The following is a 20,113-nucleotide window of genomic DNA, read 5'->3' as shown; positions in this document are numbered from 1 at the left end:
GTATTATCCACCGTCTAACCATCTAAATATCGTATCTACATCCATGCAACGTCAAACATCTACAAGATATAACCCACCATCCACCCACCTATTTCCCCCTCGCCTCCCTAACCCCCCATTTCCCCACCTCAGCCATAGCCTCCTCGCCTCCTTTAGCCAACCTCTCATCCTTCAATACACCAGCCAGACACTGCCATCCATCCCTACCCCCACCCCACTTAAGCACCTCATTCTTGTAAAGCTCACCATTCTCCCTGTCCAAACTACCTTTCTGGCCATTGTGCTGAAATACGTCTTTCCAAATCTTCGCTGCCAGCGCACGGTCAAACAAATAAGAATAGTACGTAGCCCCGTACCCAAACAAATGGCCAAAGAACCCTTGCCAAGCCGTTCCAGCGGGCTCAGGAACAGAAGCGTATTTATTGTAAACGTCGTGGTACACTTTCGTAGAGTTGAAATTAGGGTCTGCGGCGATGGGTGAGTGGTACGCTTGGTCGAGCATGCAGAGCAGAATCTGGCTTTCGAGTTCAGAGTACTGGTTCCGATTATCGATGGCGAGTCGGGCTTCGAGGGCTGCCATGGGGAGCGGCGCATCGGTTTCCCAGTGACGGGCGTAGAGGCCGAGGACGTGAGGGCAAAAAGCAAAGTGCTCCATGAGGACCGAGGGTAGCTCGGCGATGTCGGTTGCGCAGCGGGTGCCGGAGACGTTTTGTAGGGCGGTGCGACCGAGGATGGAGTGCAGGGCGTGCCCCATCTCGTGGAAGAGGGTGCGAACGTCGTGGATGTTGAGTAGGGTGGGGCGGGAGTGCGAGGCTTTGCTGAAGTCGCAGATGAGTGCTATCGTGGGGAGTTGGAAGTAGCTGTTTCGTGAGGCGTTGTAGGCTATGGGCATGCCGTCTGTGGCGGCTTCGATAGGGGAGGAGAAGCGGTGCGGCATGTGGGCCATCTCCTCCATTTCAGAAGGGAGGATTTCGCGGCTGCAGCGGAGGGTAAAGTGTGCTGGGTTGGGTGTCTTGCCGGGTCGTGAGTATAGGTCGCAGTACAGCACTGCGATGTGACCTTCGGTGTCGGAGATGACGTCTAATCGACGGACACCGTCGTCCCATACTTCTCCTGGTTGGGTCTCTTTGGGGACGAAGCGGACACCGTACAGTCGGTCAAAGAGTCGCGATATACCCTGTAGTACAGTGCCAACGGAGAAGTAAGCAGATAGTGAATCGGGCGTGCGCTGCCTGTAGTGGCTCTCCATGGATGCTAGCATCTTCTGTGTGTAATAGAATTTATCCCAGGCGTTGATGCGATCTGGAAAATTGTCCTGGTGGGCATCGCCTCGCTTCAACTCCATCAACTCTTCTAGATCAGCAAGGACAGCTGGCCGACTGTCCTCATACAGTGCCTTTAAGAATGTGTTGACGGCTTCTGGTGTTCGTGCCATCTTGTTCTCCAGTGTCATATGCGCGAACGTTTCGTAGCCTGAGGTTTGGGCCAGTTCCACTCGCAATTTCAATAGCTTTTCTAGACGGGCGATGCTTGGTTTATTTGCTGTCCGGACAGCTTGATAGGTCTCTTGCCGTACATCTGCGTCTTCTACAAATCGTAAAACCGCTTGCGATTCGGAATGCATAGTAGAGATCTTGGTCTCACCCCATTTCGTCAGCGCCTTTGCGAGGTTTGGGTCCAGCCCTCTCAGCTTCGACGACTTGAACTTCAACTTCAGTTTCTCTGGCGCCATGCCTTCCACAAACTCGTTCCCCACGTCTGCAATCTCGCCGCTCAGATCCACCAGCCGTTCTCTTGTCTTATCGTCTAGACCGATGCCAAATCTTGAGAAGTCTTCCATTAGTATCCTTGCAACGATGCGCTCCTCCTCGCTCCATGCGTCATACACCTCGGATATCTCCGACGCCTTCTTCAGCTGGTCATGCAGGACCGGTGTGGTGTTCAACTGGTTCATGTACTGGAACACCGTCTGGTAGGCCTTCATTGCCATCATCTGGAACTTGCGATCTGGATGCGTGCCTCTTACAAAGTCGGCCAAGTCTATCACCCGACATAGTAGATCGCTGAGCTTATCCAGATCTTTGACCATGTGCTTGAAGTGTTCTGTCGACTGCGCGGCCGCCACCTTTTGCACCACTGCATTGCAGCGTTGTATTGTTACGGTAACGAAGTCGACGAAACCCTGGGGATGGGTGAGGTATTGGTTCCCTATTATTCCCGTGGGTTTTCCCTTTTGCGATGCGCTCTTGAAGCCATCCCAGAAGGATGCATTGTCAAAAACTTTGCGCAGGGCGTCGTCATCTGTCTTCCCGCTGGCAGACAGGCCGAAGAGAGCGTTGGGCAGCGCAGTGTCGCGTGCTTTGGCGGCGGCGGCGAATGTGGAGTTGAAGCGTCGCTGGCGTTGGGAGGAGCGCAGGCATTGTTGGCAGACCCATGGCGACTGCTTTGGGCGAGCGAGGCGCTTGAGCATATTGGGTTGCACGGGTGAAGGGTGGGCTGGCAGAAGTCGGACGAGACGAACGATGTCATAGCTAAGCCGAGGACGGGCGGGAATCTTGCGGCGCTCGCACGGCCGTTTCCGCGTCTTCTGAGCTCAACATCACCAGTTGGACACCACCAAACCCGACCCATTGCGCCTGCCCCACGCTCGACATGGCCTTCAGACCGCTGTTACGGCAGGTGAGTAGGCCAGACAAGATGCAGGATTGTGTATTGACATCGCATAGCGCGCCGCTGTCCCCGCCATGGCCGCCCTCTCCGCCGCAGCAATCTTCGCACCCCGGACCGTCTACGCAGAGGAGCGACCTGCGGACCATTTTGTATGTTGGAATGCCCTTGGACTTTCGAGGCGTCTATTTAGGGTCTTGTAATATCCTTATTAATCCCAACACTAACGCTAAAGCAGAACCGCAAACCTATCTACGATGATATGCCCGTGGACACCACAGCGCCTACCGCTCCCGCCCTAGCAGAACCGTCCAACTCGCCTTCATCTCCAGAGTCTACCTACCGACCGACACCAACCGACCGCCTCGCAGTCCAGATCGGCCGTGCGCGCATGGCTCTATACGAGCAGGCTGTCCGTGGCGAGAAGGCCGTCGATAACGCGCTCACAGAGACGCTCCGTCTCGAGCACTCCTTCACAAGCACCATCCGCTCATTGGCCCCACCGAGGGAATCCGGCGAGAAGGTCCTTCCGGGCGCACTCTACGTCCTCGTCTCCTCGATGGCCGGCTCCATCATCACGCGCAACCGCAACATCCTCCTTCGAACCTCCGTCCCCGTCGCTGTCGGCATCACCGCTGCCAAGTTCGTGCTTCCCATTACCACCAAGAACGTCGGAGACCTCATCTGGACCTACGAAGAGAAATACCCCGTACTAGCGGATACCCACCTGCGGATGAAGAACAGGATCTCGCAATTCATCGAGACTGGAAAGGCACATGCACAGGGAACTGTTGGAATGGTCGAGGGCAAGCTGGCCGATACACGCGAGAATCTGGAAGGCTGGGTCAAGAAGGGCCGGTAAATAATACCTTATCAAAAGCTTTCCATGGCACGAGTACCTGTACATTATTAGTAGCGGGGCATAGGTGGGAAGACCGTCTTCACGCAATGTGATTTGCATTTTCTTTTGTTCTGCAGCTTCCTTCTCGTGTCGTCGATTTTGTCAGTCTGAGACTGATGTTATTCGCCAAATCGTCCAAGCATAACCATTGCCTGATCCTCCCAGCATTTCTGTCCGTCCTCTAATCGCTTTTGTCATAATTCAGTCCCATATCACTACTCCTGGTCTGCCTCTTGCCCTTCGCCTTGTTGATCTTCCTCCGCCTCCTCCGCCTCCGCCTCCTCCGCTTCCGCCTCCGCTTCCTCTCCAGAGAGCCAGTCGGCCAAGGATTTTTTAACATCTTCTCCACGTTCGCATCTGCGCCGGCCCAGCAAAGCCTTCAAGACTTCATGAAGGAACTGCGTTGGGTAATGCTCGTAGCTTCGGCAGTTTCGGTTTGCCCGTGCAGCATACAAATGCGCCAGGAACTTCCAAAGTTTGGAGGTTCTGCTTGCATTGTCGTATGCGTATACAACATCTTCTCGTCCAGGAAGTGTGTTGCCGACGAAGCTGTAGTCGATCATTTCCTCACGAAGGGCTTTTAGGAACCGGGCGTCTTGCAGGCTGTCACCAACTATGTGTGCTCTGATGAGTTGGGTGAAGCTCCTTTGAACATCATTCTCAACGTCGCCATGGGGGTAACTTGTAATGATTCCAGTGTATAGCCACTGCATATAGATGTCGAAGCCCAGAGGATCGCACTCTTCCAAAGTGAAGTCGTCAATTCCGGCGGGATTTTCATCGAATGCCCAGTCCAATCGACAAAGAGGACACGTCTCTTCTCTGTCCAACCAGTCTTGGATACACTTTGTGTGGAAGTTCTGGCCACAATCGCCGCAAAAGGTAATTGGCGAATGGCCCAACATTCCTTCAGTGCAGATGGAGCATTCGCCTTCGATAACTTTGCGAGAGCTTTGCAATGCTTTCTTGAAGTAGCCTGAGCTTGTACAAAGCAAGTCCTTGTGCACAGTGAAAGGGACTTCGTCAGGTCCGACCTGGACGTTGATCATGTGGCGGCCGAAACTGTGGAAACTGTCAGATATGACGTCTTAAGTTGTTCACGCTGCAGAGCTTACTGTACTCGTTTACGTGCACTCTTCCGCGCCGCTCGCCGAGTCTTCACGACTGCCATGTTGGAGCCTGGCGACTACAGCTTCCTGGATTGTTCAGCAGAGTGTAGGTATAGCAGAGCCCGGAGCGTATGAATAAGCTCGTAGACTCGGCGATAACTTGTACCTCGACACTTGGGCGTATCCTGATGGTGATTGTGTTCTGTAAGTCAATTAGTAACTCGGTCTCTACTACTTGGAAGGTAACTTGTTTTCGTACCTGTTGAAACGATCGAATGACTGCGTGTTGCTTCACGACGTAGTTTGAGGAGAAGGGAAGGAAAGTCGGAGTCCGGCAGTCAAAATTCATATATATGGATACAAGCCCAACGTGTCTAGTATCACTTTGCAGTGAGGCCGGTACGGCAAGTAAAGGCACGAGAAGGTGAAGGTGACTTCAGTGTGAGATTCATTGTAGAGTTGTTATATCTGCGGTTTTGGCTAGCATCCAATATTCCGTAGTGACAATTTCGTCGTGTTTGGATCCGACTGAGATACGACGAAGTCCGAATAGCTCATACTGGGGTAGTCACGTCTCAACCCACGCGACTTCCCGTGTCAAGAGTGGAAAGAGCCATTTTCGCCTTCGCTTTGCAGGGTAGGAGCGACAGCCCAGAAAACCTCTTCACACAGCAGTCACATTCGCTTATCTGCTACAACACATGTCTACCTCCTTTTCCCTGCGAATGAGTTCCTTTCCTTAGAGGCGCTCACAGAAACTGCGAGAGTCACCGGTAAGAGACTTACCAATGAAGTTCAGCATTGATAACTCATCACTCTTACTCGAAATACACAAGCCAACGTTGCCCAGGTCTGATCGAACGCTCTTACCATCTCCGCCAAGCACGCCACTTACGAACCTACACCAGAAGCTATCAAAGCTGGCCTACTTGTTCAAGACGCACATGCATGACAGTTCAGCGCTTTGCTGCATGGTCGCCGAACGGTGTATGGTATAGCAAGGGACACCGTTGGATGATGCTAGGCAGAACGCTGCCAGAGCCCACAATCACTGCCGCATACTATGCACCTCCATAACAAGCGCACTACGATTCGAGTGGTTCGTACGAAAGCGGTCGTCTCCTTACTGATTCTCATGTCCACCACCACGCCTATCTGCAACTCCAACAGACGCGGTGACTGCATTGCATGTCGACCAGGCTTCTCTCGTGAAAGTGCCAGAATTCCAACACTGCGACGATTTCTCCTTGCAGCAAGTATCCCGATATGACGCACTTCTCAAGAGCGAGACCTTGCATATACATCGCGGGAACACTAGGGACGGTCGGCACGGAATTTGTCAGCTTTGCGAACGTCTCCCCAACGGTCTAACGGTCCAGACGGCAGTGGCAGCTAAACCGCCAGTTTGGTCAGAATGGCATGATTTGACACGGCCTTCCCCCGGATCCGGTACATTGGTTGATGCGCCCGACGCATTCCTTCCAATGCAGCTCACGCGGCCAAGGCGCCGGAAACGCCGAGCTACGAGTGGCTGGGACCAGACGAAGACGATAACCACAATGGAGACGATGGTAGAGAATCATTTGTAATTCCGATAGCCGCAGGTTGGAAGCCGTTTGGGAAAGTCCTTTGTGTACGCTGGAGAACTGTGCCTCAAACCCGCATCAGAGTGAGGCCGATCAGGTCCCATTTGCAGGACTGGACCAGAAGCTGGGGCTTAGGCCGTGTTAGTGCCCGAGAAGCAAAAGAAGAAGACAATAATGGTGGCATTGAGACATTGACGCGCGTGTTGACGGGATGGTCGGTGAGATGGTCGCCCAATCTCTCGGAAGGAGTGACGCATGTCCAAAGCCACTCACTCGGTACTGGGAGCATGAGGCGTAAAGCTGTAGGTGTCATTCGACACGTTGGTCGTGGCTGTGGGTCTATTCAACAGCTGGCAGCAGGCAAGGCGGTCGAGGTTGCGAGGACTGCGGGGTTGACTGGCCCCCTAGCGCTCCCGTCGGCGCTTTCGCTGTCGGCGCGCCCTCCAAGGCCAGGGCCTTGGGAACGACATTATCCATTCCGCTGGGTTTCGCCTCTTCCTCGACACGACTCGGGGCGAGTCCTGTAGCGCATCGTAGCGCATCCCCAAGACATCATGGCCACCTCTGTGACTGACCGTGTGCGCAAGACCAAGCTGCGGCCGCTGTCCAGTGCCACCAATCTCACCGACTTCACACACTCGACTGCCGACCCAGCTGATGTATGCCGCCTGCTCTCCCCACTACATACGTACCAAGGACTCCAAACTAATCACGATATGTAGTCGGATGCACCGTCAGATGGAGAACTCAACGACTTGTACCTCTCCTCCTCCACCCTTACATACTCCATGCGCTTACACATCGCAGCGAGGTGCAAAGCCTCACGCCAAGCATGTATGGCGTTGAGAGAAAGTACGGCCGGACCTACCATGGCTTTCATGCTGGAGGTACGCATTACCACTGCACGACTCTTCGCCCGACTGTAGCTAATTGACTCCAGCCTACCCTTTCCCCAACGATGAGGTACGCGCTGCCAGAACCCATCCCTTCAACCATCGCCTTCCCGCTGACTCGCATACCTGCAGCTTGAGATATATCGCCTGGAATGGGAACATCATATCATAACAGGACTTTTACAAGGCAAACACTACTTCGCGCCGCTGAACACGAAAAAATCATCAAGGATGCTGGATATTGGCTGTGGAACCGGACAATGGTGCATCGCGATGGGTATGTGTCGTGTCTGTCGCTCTTTGTGGAAACACGACTGACAAGCACTAGCAAAAAAGGCTCCAAAACATTGGCGGGTAGGCGGTGCAATGCTCTCTTCATGGCCACGCTAACCAGACATCAGGTTGAAGGCATCGACTTATCCGCGATCCAACCCAAGAAAGACAGACTGCCCAACAACGTCGACTTTTGGCTGGATAACATCCTCAAGACATCTTGGTGGTTCCCCGAAAAGCAACCCTATACCTACGACTACGTCCACACACGCTTTATGCACGGCATCTTCACCGACTTCCGAGAAGTCATACAAAAGGGCTATAACAATCTGAAACCTGGTGGATGGATGGAGTCGCAGGAAATATTTTCCAAACTCCAGTGCGCCGAGGGTATGCCGGATTCGTATCCACTGCAGGAATGGTCACAGCTGCAAGACGAGGCCGCGCACAACCTGGGCCGGCCGTTACGCATCGCGGACAAATTAAAGAGGTGGTATCGAGAGGCCGGTTTCGTGGATGTGCACGAGGAGGTCTTCGCTCTGCCCGTGAATCCATGGCCAAAAGAAAACAAGTCGAACATGTACGGCAAGTTTTGCATGTGGAATATGCTCGTGGGTCTGCACGGATGGACGATTGAATATTTTGTCAGCGGCCTGGGTTGGACACCAGCCGAGGTTGAAGTCTACCTCGCGCATGTGAGGAACTCGCTCGCGGACGAGAGTGTGCACGCCTACTACAACTTGTAAGTCGCATGTGGAATCAGATACGAGATGACGAGACGTCGAGACGCATACTAATGCCCACTAGCTACGTAGTTTGGGGTCGCAAACCTCACGACGACGAAGCCGGCAGCACGATACCCAAACCCGATCACTGGCCGCAGCCCCCCTCTGACGACGACGAATCCATCTTTTCATCGGGAGTATTATAATACATGTTTGGAAGAGCCAGTATTAGCTGGCACATATGCATATGATTTAGCTCTTGGCGTTATTCATATACTGGGTTCTTGGGAACGAGCCTTCTGTCCTTAATCATGGATTGTAAGGAGGTAATTTGCTGTTGTTGTTCTTTGCATATTTTCTTGGCGGCTTATGTCGATTGAAAAAGCCTTGAGCGGTGGTTCGATTCTGTTGCTTAAGTGGCAGACTGCGATTTACGATGTATGAGATTTGGAATTTCCATGGTGTTTGAATGATGGGGTTAGTTGTTAATGTCATTTGGTCAGTTGCTATGTCAGGTCTGTGAATAAAAAGATGAGTCACTATGATGCGCGTGGCAAGATTGTTTTCGTGGCTGTACGTGAGACAGCATGTCGATATATGGGCAGTTTCGTGATGTAAGTCATCTCGTCATGGTCTTGGAGCTGGTATTCATTCGGAATTCTGCGCTTCAACCAGGTCGACTCCATCAAGTCCTGCTATGTCGTTGAGCTGTAGGTTGCCCGAGGATTCCCATTGTTCTTTGAAATAATGATGTCATCGACCGAAGGTGGCTGCAAGTGTTTGTTGCCCTCGTAGAGAATCAATCCATCTCCTCGATGTAGTCGCTAATGTTTGCCATCGTAGCCGGCTTCGGCATGTTGTCTGGACGGTCGCCCAGAAGTGCGATGGTGAGGCCAGCGAGAAACTCCTTGGGTAAAGCATACGCGTTCTTTGTTAAAAATTCAGCCGATATCTTAATCCACATATTTATCATAAGGCGACGGCCAGGACTGTCCGCACATGTGCCCTGGTATACAACGATAATGGTTTTGACGGATGGATTGAACTGGACCCCGTCCGCATCTTTTTCTTCAGCGACCTCTAGCAGACCTTGGATGGCGGAGTTATTTGCAGTCTTGTCCTGGAGCTTCTCATCGAGAACGTAAAGCTGGCTGAGCACACGCATCTCCTTTCCGATATCCTGACTATGTATCGGCTTCTCGAGAGTGTTGGTCACAACTCGACCTGTGTAGAGAAAGTTGACATAAATGTTGAAGATCTCTGGGTCATCCTCCGGCAACTTGATAATGCGTTTTTTGCTCTCTGCCCAGTTGCCGTTCATAGTACGCTTGAAGAACTCGGAGCGTCCGCCCAAGATGCCTTCGTGGAGTAGGAAGTCTTCTTGAGAACCTTCAGGACCGACCCGCACAGTCAAGAAAGAAGACGGATTGAAGCTAGCTTGTTCATGTCAGGATCGGTGACTGACGGTTACCAAAGATGACTTGTTATGGTGCTGACTTTCGCAGCTGGTGCAGCGGTTTGTGACTCCATCGTGAGCACTATCGTCCTGGCGGTCTTGAACCGCGGAGGGTGTTATGGGGAGAGGTAAGGGAGAGATCGTCGGAAAGTTGCAGCTATTCGAGGTGTTGATCTGTAACTTAGCTGTGAACAGATCCGCTTCTATGGCAAGCCGCAATCACGGTGAAGGCCGAAATGCAGGACTAGTGCTCTGATTGGTGTAGCGGCTTGTGGGGATGGAGTGAGAGACCCGCAAGAATGGCGACGGAAGCGGTCGAGAAAACAAATATCTTCTGCTGCCGCTAGATCTATGGTGTGATATTTGGATGAGGACACTGTGCGAACGATAAGCACGTGCCGTGAGTCTAGTCGCGACTTCCTGAACATGCAGACACGTATCTTGCCATCATCGTACCTGCCTCAGACGAGGAGGCCCCTCGCCTGGATGCACTTTGCCATTTTGTAACTTTAACTGATCAACCTCACTATGTTGGACTTCTTTCTGATTGCTCACATTCGCTTGCAGGTACCTTTCCCATGTTTTCATCACCATATGAGACCCGACTACACTCCTCAACTAACATCTTGATGTTCGCAGGGCCCCAAACAGTTCAGATACGTGCGCACCTTCTTCGCCCACGTCATACTGGCTCTGGGACTCACCTTCACCTCGCCTCCCCCAGCCCGCCGTCTGCCTAGCGCCGCCACCCTGCATACAAGCCCTCTCATCTGAGCTCACCCATTATCTATACCCACACAATCCACTTTTACCTGAAGATATAAACCCCAAAATCACCTCATCTACCATCAACTCTCCTCTACTTGGCGGACTCGGGTGGGCTCCTGACGGTTACATAGAGTGCATTGCACGGATTAGAAAAACCTAGAGAAAAAAACAGACAACATGTCCATTCAAACCAAAAGTGACTATGGTAATGGGAAACAACACATAAGAGATGGATATGTCACACAAAGGGCTGAACTCGGGAGGGCGCGCCGTTCGATTCGGAGTGGGCGTCGGTCAGCAGATGCTGGGTGGGGGTTGAGTTGATTCTTTTTTGCTCTTTTTTCTCGATTTGGGGCGGGAGGTGAAGGTGAGAATGGCATGTGAGAGCGGGTGACGTATGTCTCTGGTAGAACAACAACACGCGGCCGCAACAAAGACAATATAGAGAAAGGCAGAAGACACGCAGAGGTAAGAAGAAATAGAGAAATAAGACCGATATAGATGACTTAAAGTTTTATGTGACTTTTCTACTTTTACCGTTGAGTATGTCCTTCCTGAATGGCATCGCAGCGTACCCGTTCGGCCCGTGTGATGGTGTTGCATTTCTTTCTGTCAGCTTCTTCCACAGCTCGCCTATGCTTGCTCTGTTGACAGGGAGCATGCTATATTGCAAGCTGTATAAGTTGCGTCGGTGGATCGGTGGGACGAACTGCCCTGACACTAGATACAGCAATACGCTAGGCGAGAAGTAGTGCTTGCGTATGCGGTCGCCGAGGTCAAAATAGGGCTGGAACATCGCACGTAATGACAGCGGGATCGACTGCGTATTGTGAGTTCACATACTTTACAGGATTGAGCAACTTGACTTACCTTCAGCAACACATAGGCGGTCGGCGGTGAGCCTGTTTCGCTTGCCGTGCTAGAGGTAAGATCGGTCGTGTCTTGTAGCTCGAAACAGATTCCTCCAGGTAGTCTTCCAGGATCCTTCAGCCGTAACATGACTGCAAAGAGCGGGAAGTGATTGAGACAGGCAAGCCCCATCTCCAGCGCAGCCTTCAGTCCGATGACAGCAATGCGTGCGCTCGCAAACGTCAGGTAGAAGACGAACACAGTTGGCAGTAGGAAGAACTGTAGTGTGAAAAGAATTGTACCGAGCAAGAGTTGATCCAAGTCGTAGTCGCATGAGTCGATTCGGTTGCGGAGGATGTTGCGCTTCTTTCCACGGAAAAGATGAAAGAGGGATATAATGATCATAAGCTGCCAATGGAAGATGCGAGCAGACGCGACATAAAATGAGTAGATGTGCAGCGTCAGCAGTGAAACGAGGTCCGAGAAGATTGAGATGGGCATAGTGGCGCCAGCGAAAGCGGAAAAGCCAATGATCTGGATCAGCGCAGGTAGATGTGGCCGCAGAAGCGATATGCATCCGGCCCAGTAGTCAATAACCCAAAGAAAGAGGTCACCCAGGAACGCAGCCAGTTCAGTATTCAGCTTCAAACCTCCGGGCCATCCCATAAGCCATGATATCATGCGCCGCAGACCGTCGACCGACCAGGTACTGAAGATGGTATCAACCTGAGCAGCCACGAACGAAGCATTCTCGATGATGAATGTCCCAACAGCGATGCCCATTATCACATCGTTGGCAACCAGCCACAGGCTGTTGTAGAACCTGATATACTCCGGATGACTGTTAGTGATGCTTTCCCAGTTAACTTTCCTCCTGCGTAAGGTGAGATACTGAATGGGCCAATAGCAGGATTGTTGTAATCGTATATCGATCTGTTGCGCTGTTGCGGAGATGTCTTTCAGAGCTGGCGAGTCGGAAGAACCTGGCCGCCAATGGAGAAGCTGAAGAACGGCTTCTGCCATTATACGATATGTAATAAGCCCAAAGATGAATAGCTGCGCGGCTCCCGGCCATATCCAGATTCTGAACGCATAATGGAGGACAAGCCATATATAGTCCCAGAGATCGTTCGCAGACTCGACGACCCGCTCACTGACACTCAAGGCTCGCTTCATGCGCCTGCCGATCATACCGATGTTCTTCTGCAATAGGGCTTCCAATTCATGCGAACAATTCACCTGCTCGATGAGCATCGGCAACGCCAGCTCCTTTTGCGTGCGCGGGTGTGCAATGACTGTATGCAGCTTGAGCTTCTCAACGAGATGTGCCTTCCTTTTGCGCTCCTTTTCTTCTGCTTTCTCCAGCTCTTCAAAAGCTACATCCCATTCTGCGACCCTTGTTTTGTCTCCTAATGAGAGCGTGATGGGCTTGAGCGAGAGGTATTGCATACGCGTTGGATGCGGTCGGTCGTATACGATGACTTGTACAGCCACGAGCGGTTCGTGAGGATAATGAAGGCGCGGAAAGCGGAACGAGGGATCGGTATGGACTACGACGAGGTCGGCACCAGGCTGCTCAACTGGGCTCTTAGGGTTGACGTAGCCTAAGGCGCGCAACGAAGAGTGTCCGCATCGTTGGAGCAGTTCCTGAACATCGTGTGGGCTGTGGCGCAGCAAGGTCCCGACAAGCAGCGCGTTCTCGACCTGGCGCAGTTCGACTTCTTGAAGCACAGCTACCACAAAGACATCTGATTTCGAGTTTCTGAACCCTACCAGAACACCCGACGCAGAGTCCTTGAGAGCGTCTGAAGGCCAGAATACGCGCATCAACCCATTGTGTGTGACCATGTCATCATCCTGCTACCCCGCTAGAAGGAACCGCGACGTTTGAGCTGCTCGCGTGCAGAGATGCCGGTGCCTGCGAGTCGAGGATGCTAATTGATATCGTCAGTGGGGACCTGGAAGTGCGATCAAGGCCCATACTGACCAAGTCTGTCTCTTGTGTTGCGATGCGCACAACCGGTAGTATGAAGAGAAAGAACAGCAAGGACAGCAGACCAAAACCCTTTGCGGTTCGTGTCAACACCCCGTGGTCCCAAGTAAAAATGGCTAACTCGTAGACGCGCGTAACAAGATCCCAACGGGCGGTCGAGTATCCTGCGACGAAGATTCCGATAGTAAGAATGGAGAACGCGTGCATCTACGCCGTCATGCCAAGTTATATTCGGAAAGGTCGAAGGGGGCCTGCGCGAACACTAGACTAGCATCCAGGAAGGCACAAGTGTCGGCAATGAGTCTTGACTTTCACTCTGTGAATTGACACTGGTATGGAGTAGTGCGCTTGGGAGTACATGGCGCTGGATGCATTAACGGACGAGGCGTAGACAGACGATGATCGCGTACGTGGAAGGTCCGAATGTTCGGAATACACGCTAACGGCGAAAATGGCCTAGCTTTGATCGCTCCTTCCTCGACAACGGTGAGCATCATCGCAGAGGCAAGCATCAACACCCAGACGCACAAGGAAACTCACATTTGTCGGCAAGCAGCTATAAAACAGAAGATACCGTGCTACGGTAGGTGCTTACTTCCGTCTCGTCAGCTCCTTATACTCTACTTTCATACTGTCGACGTTGACCGCTTAGCGCGAGTTGACGACGAGCATTCCATATGCATCTGTCGAAATGGGCGGAGAAGGGCAGAGGGCCGGGAACACCAAGAGTGCGCTGCGATGGGCAGAGGTAACTACAAGTAATGGATTTGAACAGCACTTCACTGCTGTGTGAATCGCAACCACCTGGGCACTATTTGGCGCTTTGTTCGCGTTGATTATTAGCGCGTCGCGTCCGTCCGCCTGAACCTTGGAACCTTCGAAGTTTCCGTTCACTCCAGCCGCGACTACCTTTTTCATTGACTTCCACAACTTGACAACACAGTAAAACCTCACCGTTGCTAATAAACCCCAGTCAACCGCGAACTGCAAATCTTGACCCTGAACAAGGAGGCTATAACGGCAATCAAGGCGACATGACTGTCTGCGGCTTCTATCAGCGCAACGCTTGCAAATTCGGAGGTAGGCAATCAGCTCTATCACCAGACACTAATCTCACGCGAAGCAGATTCCTGCAAATTCGAGCACCCTGGAAGTTCGCGAGATGCAGCTCGAGGCGGAGGCGGCTTTGGCGGTGGCTCCAACAACAACCGCTTTGGTGCTTTCAATGGCGACCGCTATCGCCCAGCTGATAACAGTGGACCCAACTCATTTGCGAGCAACCGTGACCCAAAGTCATCAACCTTCAGTTTAGACAAGGACGCCATTCAGGTCGATCTTACCAAGGAGCGCCCAATCTACCCACTTTCATGTTATGGCCCAGGGAAAGATGCTCCGCGCCAGCTCATCGAGGGGCCCGTCGAGATCAGTCCCGAGGAGCTTCGATCTCGGTACTACACATTACGAGTGGCCGGTAATGAGCCTACAGCGGTAAGTCTGAGGTTCGGCTCTGGGTTCTTGAAAACTAACGGTCTGTAGCAACAAGAAGAGGGAGCGCTGAGCGAAAAGATGCAACAGCAAGTAAAAGCAATCTTGGATGATATTACGGGTGCGATCAACTATGTCGCAGAAGGTGCCAACGTTCATCCCAACCGCATCGACATCGCCAAGGGCACTGCAGCAAACGGATCAGCGAGCAACCCGACTGGGTCGTCTAACACTGCTGCGAATCCCTTCATGAAAGCACCAGCGAACCCGTTCCAAACTGCGGCAGCAACACCCCAGCCTTCTGCGTTTGGGCAGGCTTCTACACCGGGATTTGGCAAACCAGCGTTCGGTCAACCGTCCAACCCAGCACAGACGACCTCAGCGTTTGGTCAACCTTCAAATCCAGCTCAGACAACATCGCCCTTCGGTGCAGCCTCTGCTTTAGGTCAGAAGGCATCACCCTTTGGTCAACCTTCAGCGTTAGGTGGTGGTGGGAGTGCAAACCCAGGTCAGTCAGCATCGCCCTTCGGTGCGGCCTCTGCTTTAGGTCAAAAGGCATCACCCTTTGGTCAACCTTCAACGTTGGGTGGTGGCAGTGGAAGTGCATTTGGGAAGCCTGCTTTCGGTGCCTCTGGATTCGGTCAATCGTCAATGCCAGGCGCAGGTAGCGCATTCGGTCAGGCTAGCAGCATGGGTCAAGGATCTGCTTTCGGCCAGCCATCAGCACCGGGTGCGGCGTCGGGATTCGGCCAGGCAAACGCTCTTGGACAAAAGCCAAGCCCATTCAGTAAACCAGGTTTTGGACAGAGTGGATTCGGACAGACGGCTCAGCCAGGTGCCAATGCCTCTCCTTTCGGCCGGCAAGCTTCTTCTGGTGCGTCGCCATTTGGTCAGCAAGCCTCGTCAGGTCCATCTCCTTTCGGCCACAAAGCACAGCAACCAAGCCAGTCTTCACCATTCGGTCAAGCAGCCCAGCAACCAGCTCAACCTTCACCATTCGGTCAGCAAGCTCAACAGGCGCAGAAGCCGAACCCGTTCGGTCAGCCTCAGCAGGCGTCTACACAAGCACCTGCACAGGCGAACCCCTTCGGTGGTGCTGCATCGTCCACCGCCCCAGCTTTTGGTCAACCAAGCAAACCGTCACCTTTCGGTACTCAACAACCTCAGAACAACGCAACGCAGCCGGCAGCTGCCAACCCCTTCCTCAAGCCGCAGTCATCTGCCGCACCAGCAACTTCCACGCCTTCGCCATCTCCCTTCACCACCCAGACCCAGAGCCAGCCTAGCAACCCTTCCGCCCCTGTTCAGGCTGCCTCTCAGCCGGCTTCAATAGCGCAACCCAGCTCCGCCCCGCGCCCCCATGTAGATGGTGTCACACCAGATGGCAAACCTATTGACCCTAAGGACCGTTACAAGGAGGGCAAGCCAGAGGAATATGAGGGCGAGCGGGGTAGGATGCTAGAAGAGATCTACAAGCGCGTTGCTCAGCTCGGGCGCTTCAACGATGATGAAGATATCCCCGTCACACCACCGAGGTGCGAGTGGATCGCGCCGCTTACGCTGTGATGAAGCGACAGTGTAAGCCAGATGGGAAAAGCGGGTGCATCTGATGGTAAATGGCATGAACGGCGTTAGTCTTGGTTTCGTGGATAGATCTCACAAAATGATTTGTACAAATAGCAGACTAAAGTTCACACGCAAGTGCGTACGGTTTGACACCCTCGTTTGATTACCACTACTTCCATTCCGACACCTGAGCAGCCATACAAGGAAAAACTTGTACAGGTCTGTAGCCTGCATTCAGATAAAAACATCCAAAGCAAGTGACCTAGCGTCAACGTAGGCTCCAGGGTGTTCGGTTTTTTCCTCGAATGAGCTGGTCGGGCATTTCGGGCTTCTCGGCAGGTTTGTAGCGGGCCTGTATTGGTGTTGAAGAGAATAGATTGAGTGGCTTTACCTTTGCCAGGGGCAAGGCTCGTCGCTGCGATATGTGGGGCATTGCATGGTGACGATGCGAGGCTCGATGGTTAGTTCTCAGATGTAGAGTGGGAGCTCTGCTGGGAGTTGGGGAAACGGGTGGTATGTTGCCATATTATGGGTCTGCGGTGATAGCTTGAGTGGTTTCAGTGAGAACCGTTTTTGGGTAGATAGGTGACCCAGCGGTTCAGCGCTTGTGAGATTTTGTGCATGAAGACCTTATAGATAGAATTAATGTGGCGCAGCCGACATTGAGTCACGATAGCAATCTCAGCTCACTGCATCAATACGACCTTCCTAAACGGTGGAAGCAGCTACCTCGTAGGAGAACAAAGGCTCAGAGAGGCTGCAATTGGAATCCGCCTGTGAGGTTCCGGCAATGGTTGCCCGTCACGATATCATCGTCAAGGTCCAAAATACCAGCATGAACAGCATGAAATATGTGTGGTATAAGGTAGGTACTCGATGAGCACCAGCTTTCGTAATGACGGAGAAGAGTCCGATCTCGTAGTGTACATGTGTGTTCCATCCCGCTGGTCCGTTGTTCTGTACTAGTTGCTCCGTCTGTGCAGGTCCCCTTCGGCGCGTTGCTCGGGTTCGGCCGCATTATCGCCACTTGTTAGGTATGTGGTGGGTGATTTATCGCTTCTTCGATTCCACTTTCTCCTCGAGGGTGCGGACGTAGCCTTCTATCCGTTGGACCGCGGATTGGAGAGCCTGCTTTCGTTAGCCATGACTTGTTTCGCCTGTAAATCCCTCGTATGCTGTCTTGCGCTCGCAGGTATCCGCAACGGATGTAGGTAGGAATGACGTACGTAGATGTCCTCGGTCAAGAGCTGGTTCGATACGCGGTATTCGTCAATGACATAGTAGTACATGCCTGCGCCGGATGTGGTCGCACCGAGAAGGAATCCGAACAATCTGCCATGTGTTAGTCAAAGTACTCCAGTCTTTTTTGCCCTTCCAGCGTCCGCTTCTTCGCTTTCGCGCCTGCCTTGCTGCATGTGACAGGCTACCCTCGTGGTGGTATAGCCATCGAACCCGGTCGGACATTGGCGAATGCAATTGCGGGATGAGCACTCACCCTCCCCTGAAAGCACCGACAGGCTTCTTCACTGGCGCAATAACAGTATCCTGCCTCAGTACAGCGGTTGTCTGGAATCCGCGGGAAGCAGCCATAGGCGCTCGAGCGCCGGCGCGAGCCGCCGCCCTCAAGAATTGGGTTGCCATTGTGTCCTTTACTATCTTTCACGTCGCTCGTGTCGTGGACCGAAATCTAGTCTCGGTTTGTGAGAGTGTGGGTGCAGCGTGGTGGTGGTGACGCTCGTGTGCCGGCCGTGACGTTTGTGAGCTACCTGCTCTCCGCACTACAAACAAGCAAGCTCGACTCGCCTGACCTGGACCCTTGCCTGCCTCACGCTTATGTCAGCCATCCCGCCTGGCTTTATCTGGTAGACTATGAACGGCGATTCATTCATCGCATCTCGACACAATAAGGTTTTTGCCAAGCGTGATAACTGAAAGGGGTCGCACCAAATGCATCGTCTAAATTTTCCCCATGCGATGGTTTTGAGTCCAGGTTATTGCCGCTATTCAACTCCATATTCAGCGATCCTCTCAAGGTGCGGTCCCTGAAGGGGCCCTCCAAGGCTCCCGAGGTCTTACCTAGTCGACACTTCACATACACGCGCACGTGGCAAACACGCATACGACACGAAGACATCTTGTCATAGTAATTATTGAATTAAATTGCGATGCGCGTAGGGGTATTCTAAATCATGTACACTAAGGGAACGAGGGCCTGCTAACGGGCAGTGTCCTCGTGCAGTCCACCAACTTTATCAAGTCTTTCTTTTCCACACCCAGAAGACTCATCCTGATGTAAGCCTTCGCGTAGTCCAGGTTCCAATGGATCTGGTTACCGACAAACTTCTTCCACTCATCGTTGATCTTGGGATGTACCGATAGCACCTTGTCACTTGGGAGTACGAAGACCTTCTGGTCAGCACTGCCGCCCGAGGGGTTGTTGAGAGTATCGTTGTAGAACTCGACGTCCCAGACACCGGGGGTCGTATCGAGGGGCTTGTTAACAACCTCTGGGCGAATGTCCACGAATCGTTGGCGGGCTGTTGCATGGGCGCCTACGAGTGCTGCGAGATCGTGGGGCGAGAAACCTTTGTCCTTGAAGATGGCGATCAATTTGTCGGCGTCTTGATGAACGTCAGGTAGGAGTCCTTTGGGCGCGGCCTTTGTCGCATCCTTGCGACCAACGAATGTAAGTACGCGGGGCCCCTTCGGACACGAGATTGTTGCGTGATTGTGCGCATATTGAACGAGATCAGCGTACCCGACCTTGTACTTGGACTGTACGCCCTGGAGTACTTTGCGAATACTCTGAAGGCCGTTGTTCTCTGGTCGGTCTTGCTCGCCGAATTCCATGAGCAGCGATCCATCGGCACCACCGTTGAGAGCATTTTTATCCCAAGACCCAGCATCGTGGAAGCCCATACGGACTGCGGCACGAGCGTTGTCGTTGCATTGTTTGTCAGCCCCGACAAACAAGTTGGTAAGCTCGGCAGAGACATCGTACCCTGAAATTTGTTAGGCCTTCAGAAATCGAAAGTCTGTTGTTGTAACTCACAAACGCAACATTTGTCCACGCTGAACAATGAGCAGGTCAAGGGCTTGTTCGTTTTGGTGTTGTCGATAGGTGACTTTTTACCAGACAAGACATCCGCAATGAGCTGTTCAATGCCCGTGAGAACGCCATTGAGAATGCCATCGATAAGGCCGGGTGCGGCATGACGCGGTTCCAATGGTGTCGATGATGCTATCGAACATAGAGCGATGAGTGGCAATGCCAGGGATTTAGTAGCGACCATCATGGCAGCTGAGGTAAGTAATGACCGAGAAGATTATGAACAATAAATTATAAAGACAAGGTAAAGCAAGCGACTGTGAGCTGGTAAGGAACGAAAGACAAGGTGTTTGGAACATCCTTATATTTCCCGACAGTCTCCTAACAGCAACGGTGTACCAAGTCCTAGGCCTTGTCTTCTCGCCGACCACTGTCCCGCATGGAAGCAAAACGCCGCTCAGTTGAGGCCACAGCAAGCCACATTGAGCAGAGGTATACAGCTCGGTCCCCGAAATAGTAATCTATCCCTGTAGCCCCAGGCCAAGCCAACCGCTTTAAAGCGATGCGGTTGAGGAAAGCCGGCCAAACAGCTACCAGGTGATGGTCATGACAGCGATATGCAGGGCCGAGCCTAGACTAGTGACCTTTTGAGACAGGTATATCCCGTAAATGTAAGAAGTGAGGGTAGTCTAGCAGTCGCCGCCTAGAAGAAAGTTGCCAAGCTTGCGAAGGGGCGCATTTGCGAACGGTCCAGCTATTGCAGAAATTGTCCCTGATTCAAAGAGTGCGAGTC

At 52.6% G+C, this 20,113-nt stretch overlaps 9 protein-coding genes across 9 annotated transcripts; 3 read left to right on the top strand and 6 right to left on the bottom strand.

Annotated features, from left to right (window-relative positions):
• Window positions 1-88: 88 nt before the first annotated feature.
• Window positions 89-2,631, bottom strand: BKA58DRAFT_411105 (uncharacterized protein; the record flags this gene model as incomplete). Its single annotated transcript, XM_046172275.1, has 2 exons — window positions 89-2,461; window positions 2,623-2,631. The coding sequence occupies 2 exons, from the start codon at window positions 2,629-2,631 to the stop codon at window positions 89-91; spliced, it is 2,382 nt and encodes a 793-aa protein (XP_046026884.1).
• On the top strand, window positions 2,570-3,773 carry BKA58DRAFT_383841 (apolipo protein O-domain-containing protein). Its single transcript, XM_046170216.1, has 3 exons — window positions 2,570-2,679; window positions 2,727-2,819; window positions 2,906-3,773. Exons 1-3 carry the CDS (start codon window positions 2,653-2,655, stop codon window positions 3,527-3,529), a joined length of 744 nt encoding a protein of 247 aa, XP_046026883.1. The 5' UTR covers window positions 2,570-2,652; the 3' UTR covers window positions 3,530-3,773.
• A 10-nt stretch (window positions 3,774-3,783) lies between these two features.
• Window positions 3,784-4,739, bottom strand: BKA58DRAFT_420506 (uncharacterized protein; the record flags this gene model as incomplete). Its single annotated transcript, XM_046172739.1, has 2 exons — window positions 3,784-4,630; window positions 4,684-4,739. 2 exons carry the CDS (start codon window positions 4,737-4,739, stop codon window positions 3,784-3,786), a joined length of 903 nt encoding a protein of 300 aa, XP_046026882.1.
• A 1,959-nt stretch (window positions 4,740-6,698) lies between these two features.
• On the top strand, window positions 6,699-8,713 carry BKA58DRAFT_420505 (S-adenosyl-L-methionine-dependent methyltransferase). Its single transcript, XM_046172738.1, has 8 exons — window positions 6,699-6,922; window positions 6,986-7,020; window positions 7,071-7,150; window positions 7,204-7,226; window positions 7,289-7,433; window positions 7,485-7,510; window positions 7,558-8,171; window positions 8,237-8,713. The coding sequence occupies exons 1-8, from the start codon at window positions 6,818-6,820 to the stop codon at window positions 8,358-8,360; spliced, it is 1,152 nt and encodes a 383-aa protein (XP_046026881.1). The 5' UTR covers window positions 6,699-6,817; the 3' UTR covers window positions 8,361-8,713.
• A 240-nt stretch (window positions 8,714-8,953) lies between these two features.
• Window positions 8,954-9,684, bottom strand: BKA58DRAFT_456918 (uncharacterized protein; the record flags this gene model as incomplete). Its single annotated transcript, XM_046174613.1, has 2 exons — window positions 8,954-9,587; window positions 9,626-9,684. 2 exons carry the CDS (start codon window positions 9,682-9,684, stop codon window positions 8,954-8,956), a joined length of 693 nt encoding a protein of 230 aa, XP_046026880.1.
• Window positions 9,685-10,892: 1,208 nt separating this feature from the next.
• Window positions 10,893-13,075, bottom strand: BKA58DRAFT_411102 (N-acetylglucosaminyl transferase component-domain-containing protein; the record flags this gene model as incomplete). The annotated part of the gene is made up of 2 exons (XM_046172274.1): window positions 10,893-11,198; window positions 11,249-13,075. The coding sequence occupies 2 exons, from the start codon at window positions 13,073-13,075 to the stop codon at window positions 10,893-10,895; spliced, it is 2,133 nt and encodes a 710-aa protein (XP_046026879.1).
• A 1,179-nt stretch (window positions 13,076-14,254) lies between these two features.
• BKA58DRAFT_314114 (uncharacterized protein) lies at window positions 14,255-16,271 on the top strand (the record flags this gene model as incomplete). Its single annotated transcript, XM_046167458.1, has 4 exons — window positions 14,255-14,300; window positions 14,344-14,708; window positions 14,757-15,594; window positions 15,637-16,271. The coding sequence occupies 4 exons, from the start codon at window positions 14,255-14,257 to the stop codon at window positions 16,269-16,271; spliced, it is 1,884 nt and encodes a 627-aa protein (XP_046026878.1).
• Window positions 16,272-17,321: 1,050 nt separating this feature from the next.
• BKA58DRAFT_439366 (uncharacterized protein) lies at window positions 17,322-17,912 on the bottom strand (the record flags this gene model as incomplete). The annotated part of the gene is made up of 3 exons (XM_046173683.1): window positions 17,322-17,399; window positions 17,498-17,603; window positions 17,767-17,912. The coding sequence occupies 3 exons, from the start codon at window positions 17,910-17,912 to the stop codon at window positions 17,322-17,324; spliced, it is 330 nt and encodes a 109-aa protein (XP_046026877.1).
• A 255-nt stretch (window positions 17,913-18,167) lies between these two features.
• On the bottom strand, window positions 18,168-19,832 carry BKA58DRAFT_164301 (ligninase LG6 precursor). Its single transcript, XM_046165047.1, has 2 exons — window positions 19,324-19,832; window positions 18,168-19,273 (listed from the first exon to the last, which is right to left on the bottom strand). The coding sequence occupies exons 1-2, from the start codon at window positions 19,565-19,567 to the stop codon at window positions 18,468-18,470; spliced, it is 1,050 nt and encodes a 349-aa protein (XP_046026876.1). The 5' UTR covers window positions 19,568-19,832; the 3' UTR covers window positions 18,168-18,467.
• Between the last annotated feature and the right edge of the window lie 281 nt (window positions 19,833-20,113).

Source organism: Alternaria rosae, assembly GCF_020736505.1.
Source record: "Alternaria rosae strain MPI-PUGE-AT-0040 chromosome Unknown BKA58scaffold_4, whole genome shotgun sequence".
Lineage (NCBI taxonomy): Eukaryota > Fungi > Ascomycota > Dothideomycetes > Pleosporales > Pleosporaceae > Alternaria > Alternaria rosae.
This window is presented reverse-complemented; position numbering and strand designations above follow the sequence as displayed.

Coding starts and splice junctions, on each gene's coding strand:
- BKA58DRAFT_383841 (XM_046170216.1), top strand. CDS start 2,653: ATGGCCTTCAGACCGCTGTTACGGCAG. Junction 2,680..2,726: donor TCAGACCGCTGTTACGGCAG/GTGAGTAGGCCA, acceptor GACATCGCATAG/CGCGCCGCTGTCCCCGCCAT. Junction 2,820..2,905: donor AGCGACCTGCGGACCATTTT/GTATGTTGGAAT, acceptor ACGCTAAAGCAG/AACCGCAAACCTATCTACGA.
- BKA58DRAFT_420505 (XM_046172738.1), top strand. CDS start 6,818: ATGGCCACCTCTGTGACTGACCGTGTGCGCAAGACCAAGCTGCGGCCG. Junction 7,021..7,070: donor GATGGAGAACTCAACGACTT/GTACCTCTCCTC, acceptor TACACATCGCAG/CGAGGTGCAAAGCCTCACGC. Junction 7,434..7,484: donor ACAATGGTGCATCGCGATGG/GTATGTGTCGTG, acceptor GACAAGCACTAG/CAAAAAAGGCTCCAAAACAT.
- BKA58DRAFT_164301 (XM_046165047.1), bottom strand. CDS start 19,567: ATGATGGTCGCTACTAAATCCCTGGCATTGCCACTCATCGCTCTATGT. Junction 19,274..19,323: donor CGTGGACAAATGTTGCGTTT/GTGAGTTACAAC, acceptor AACAAATTTCAG/GGTACGATGTCTCTGCCGAG.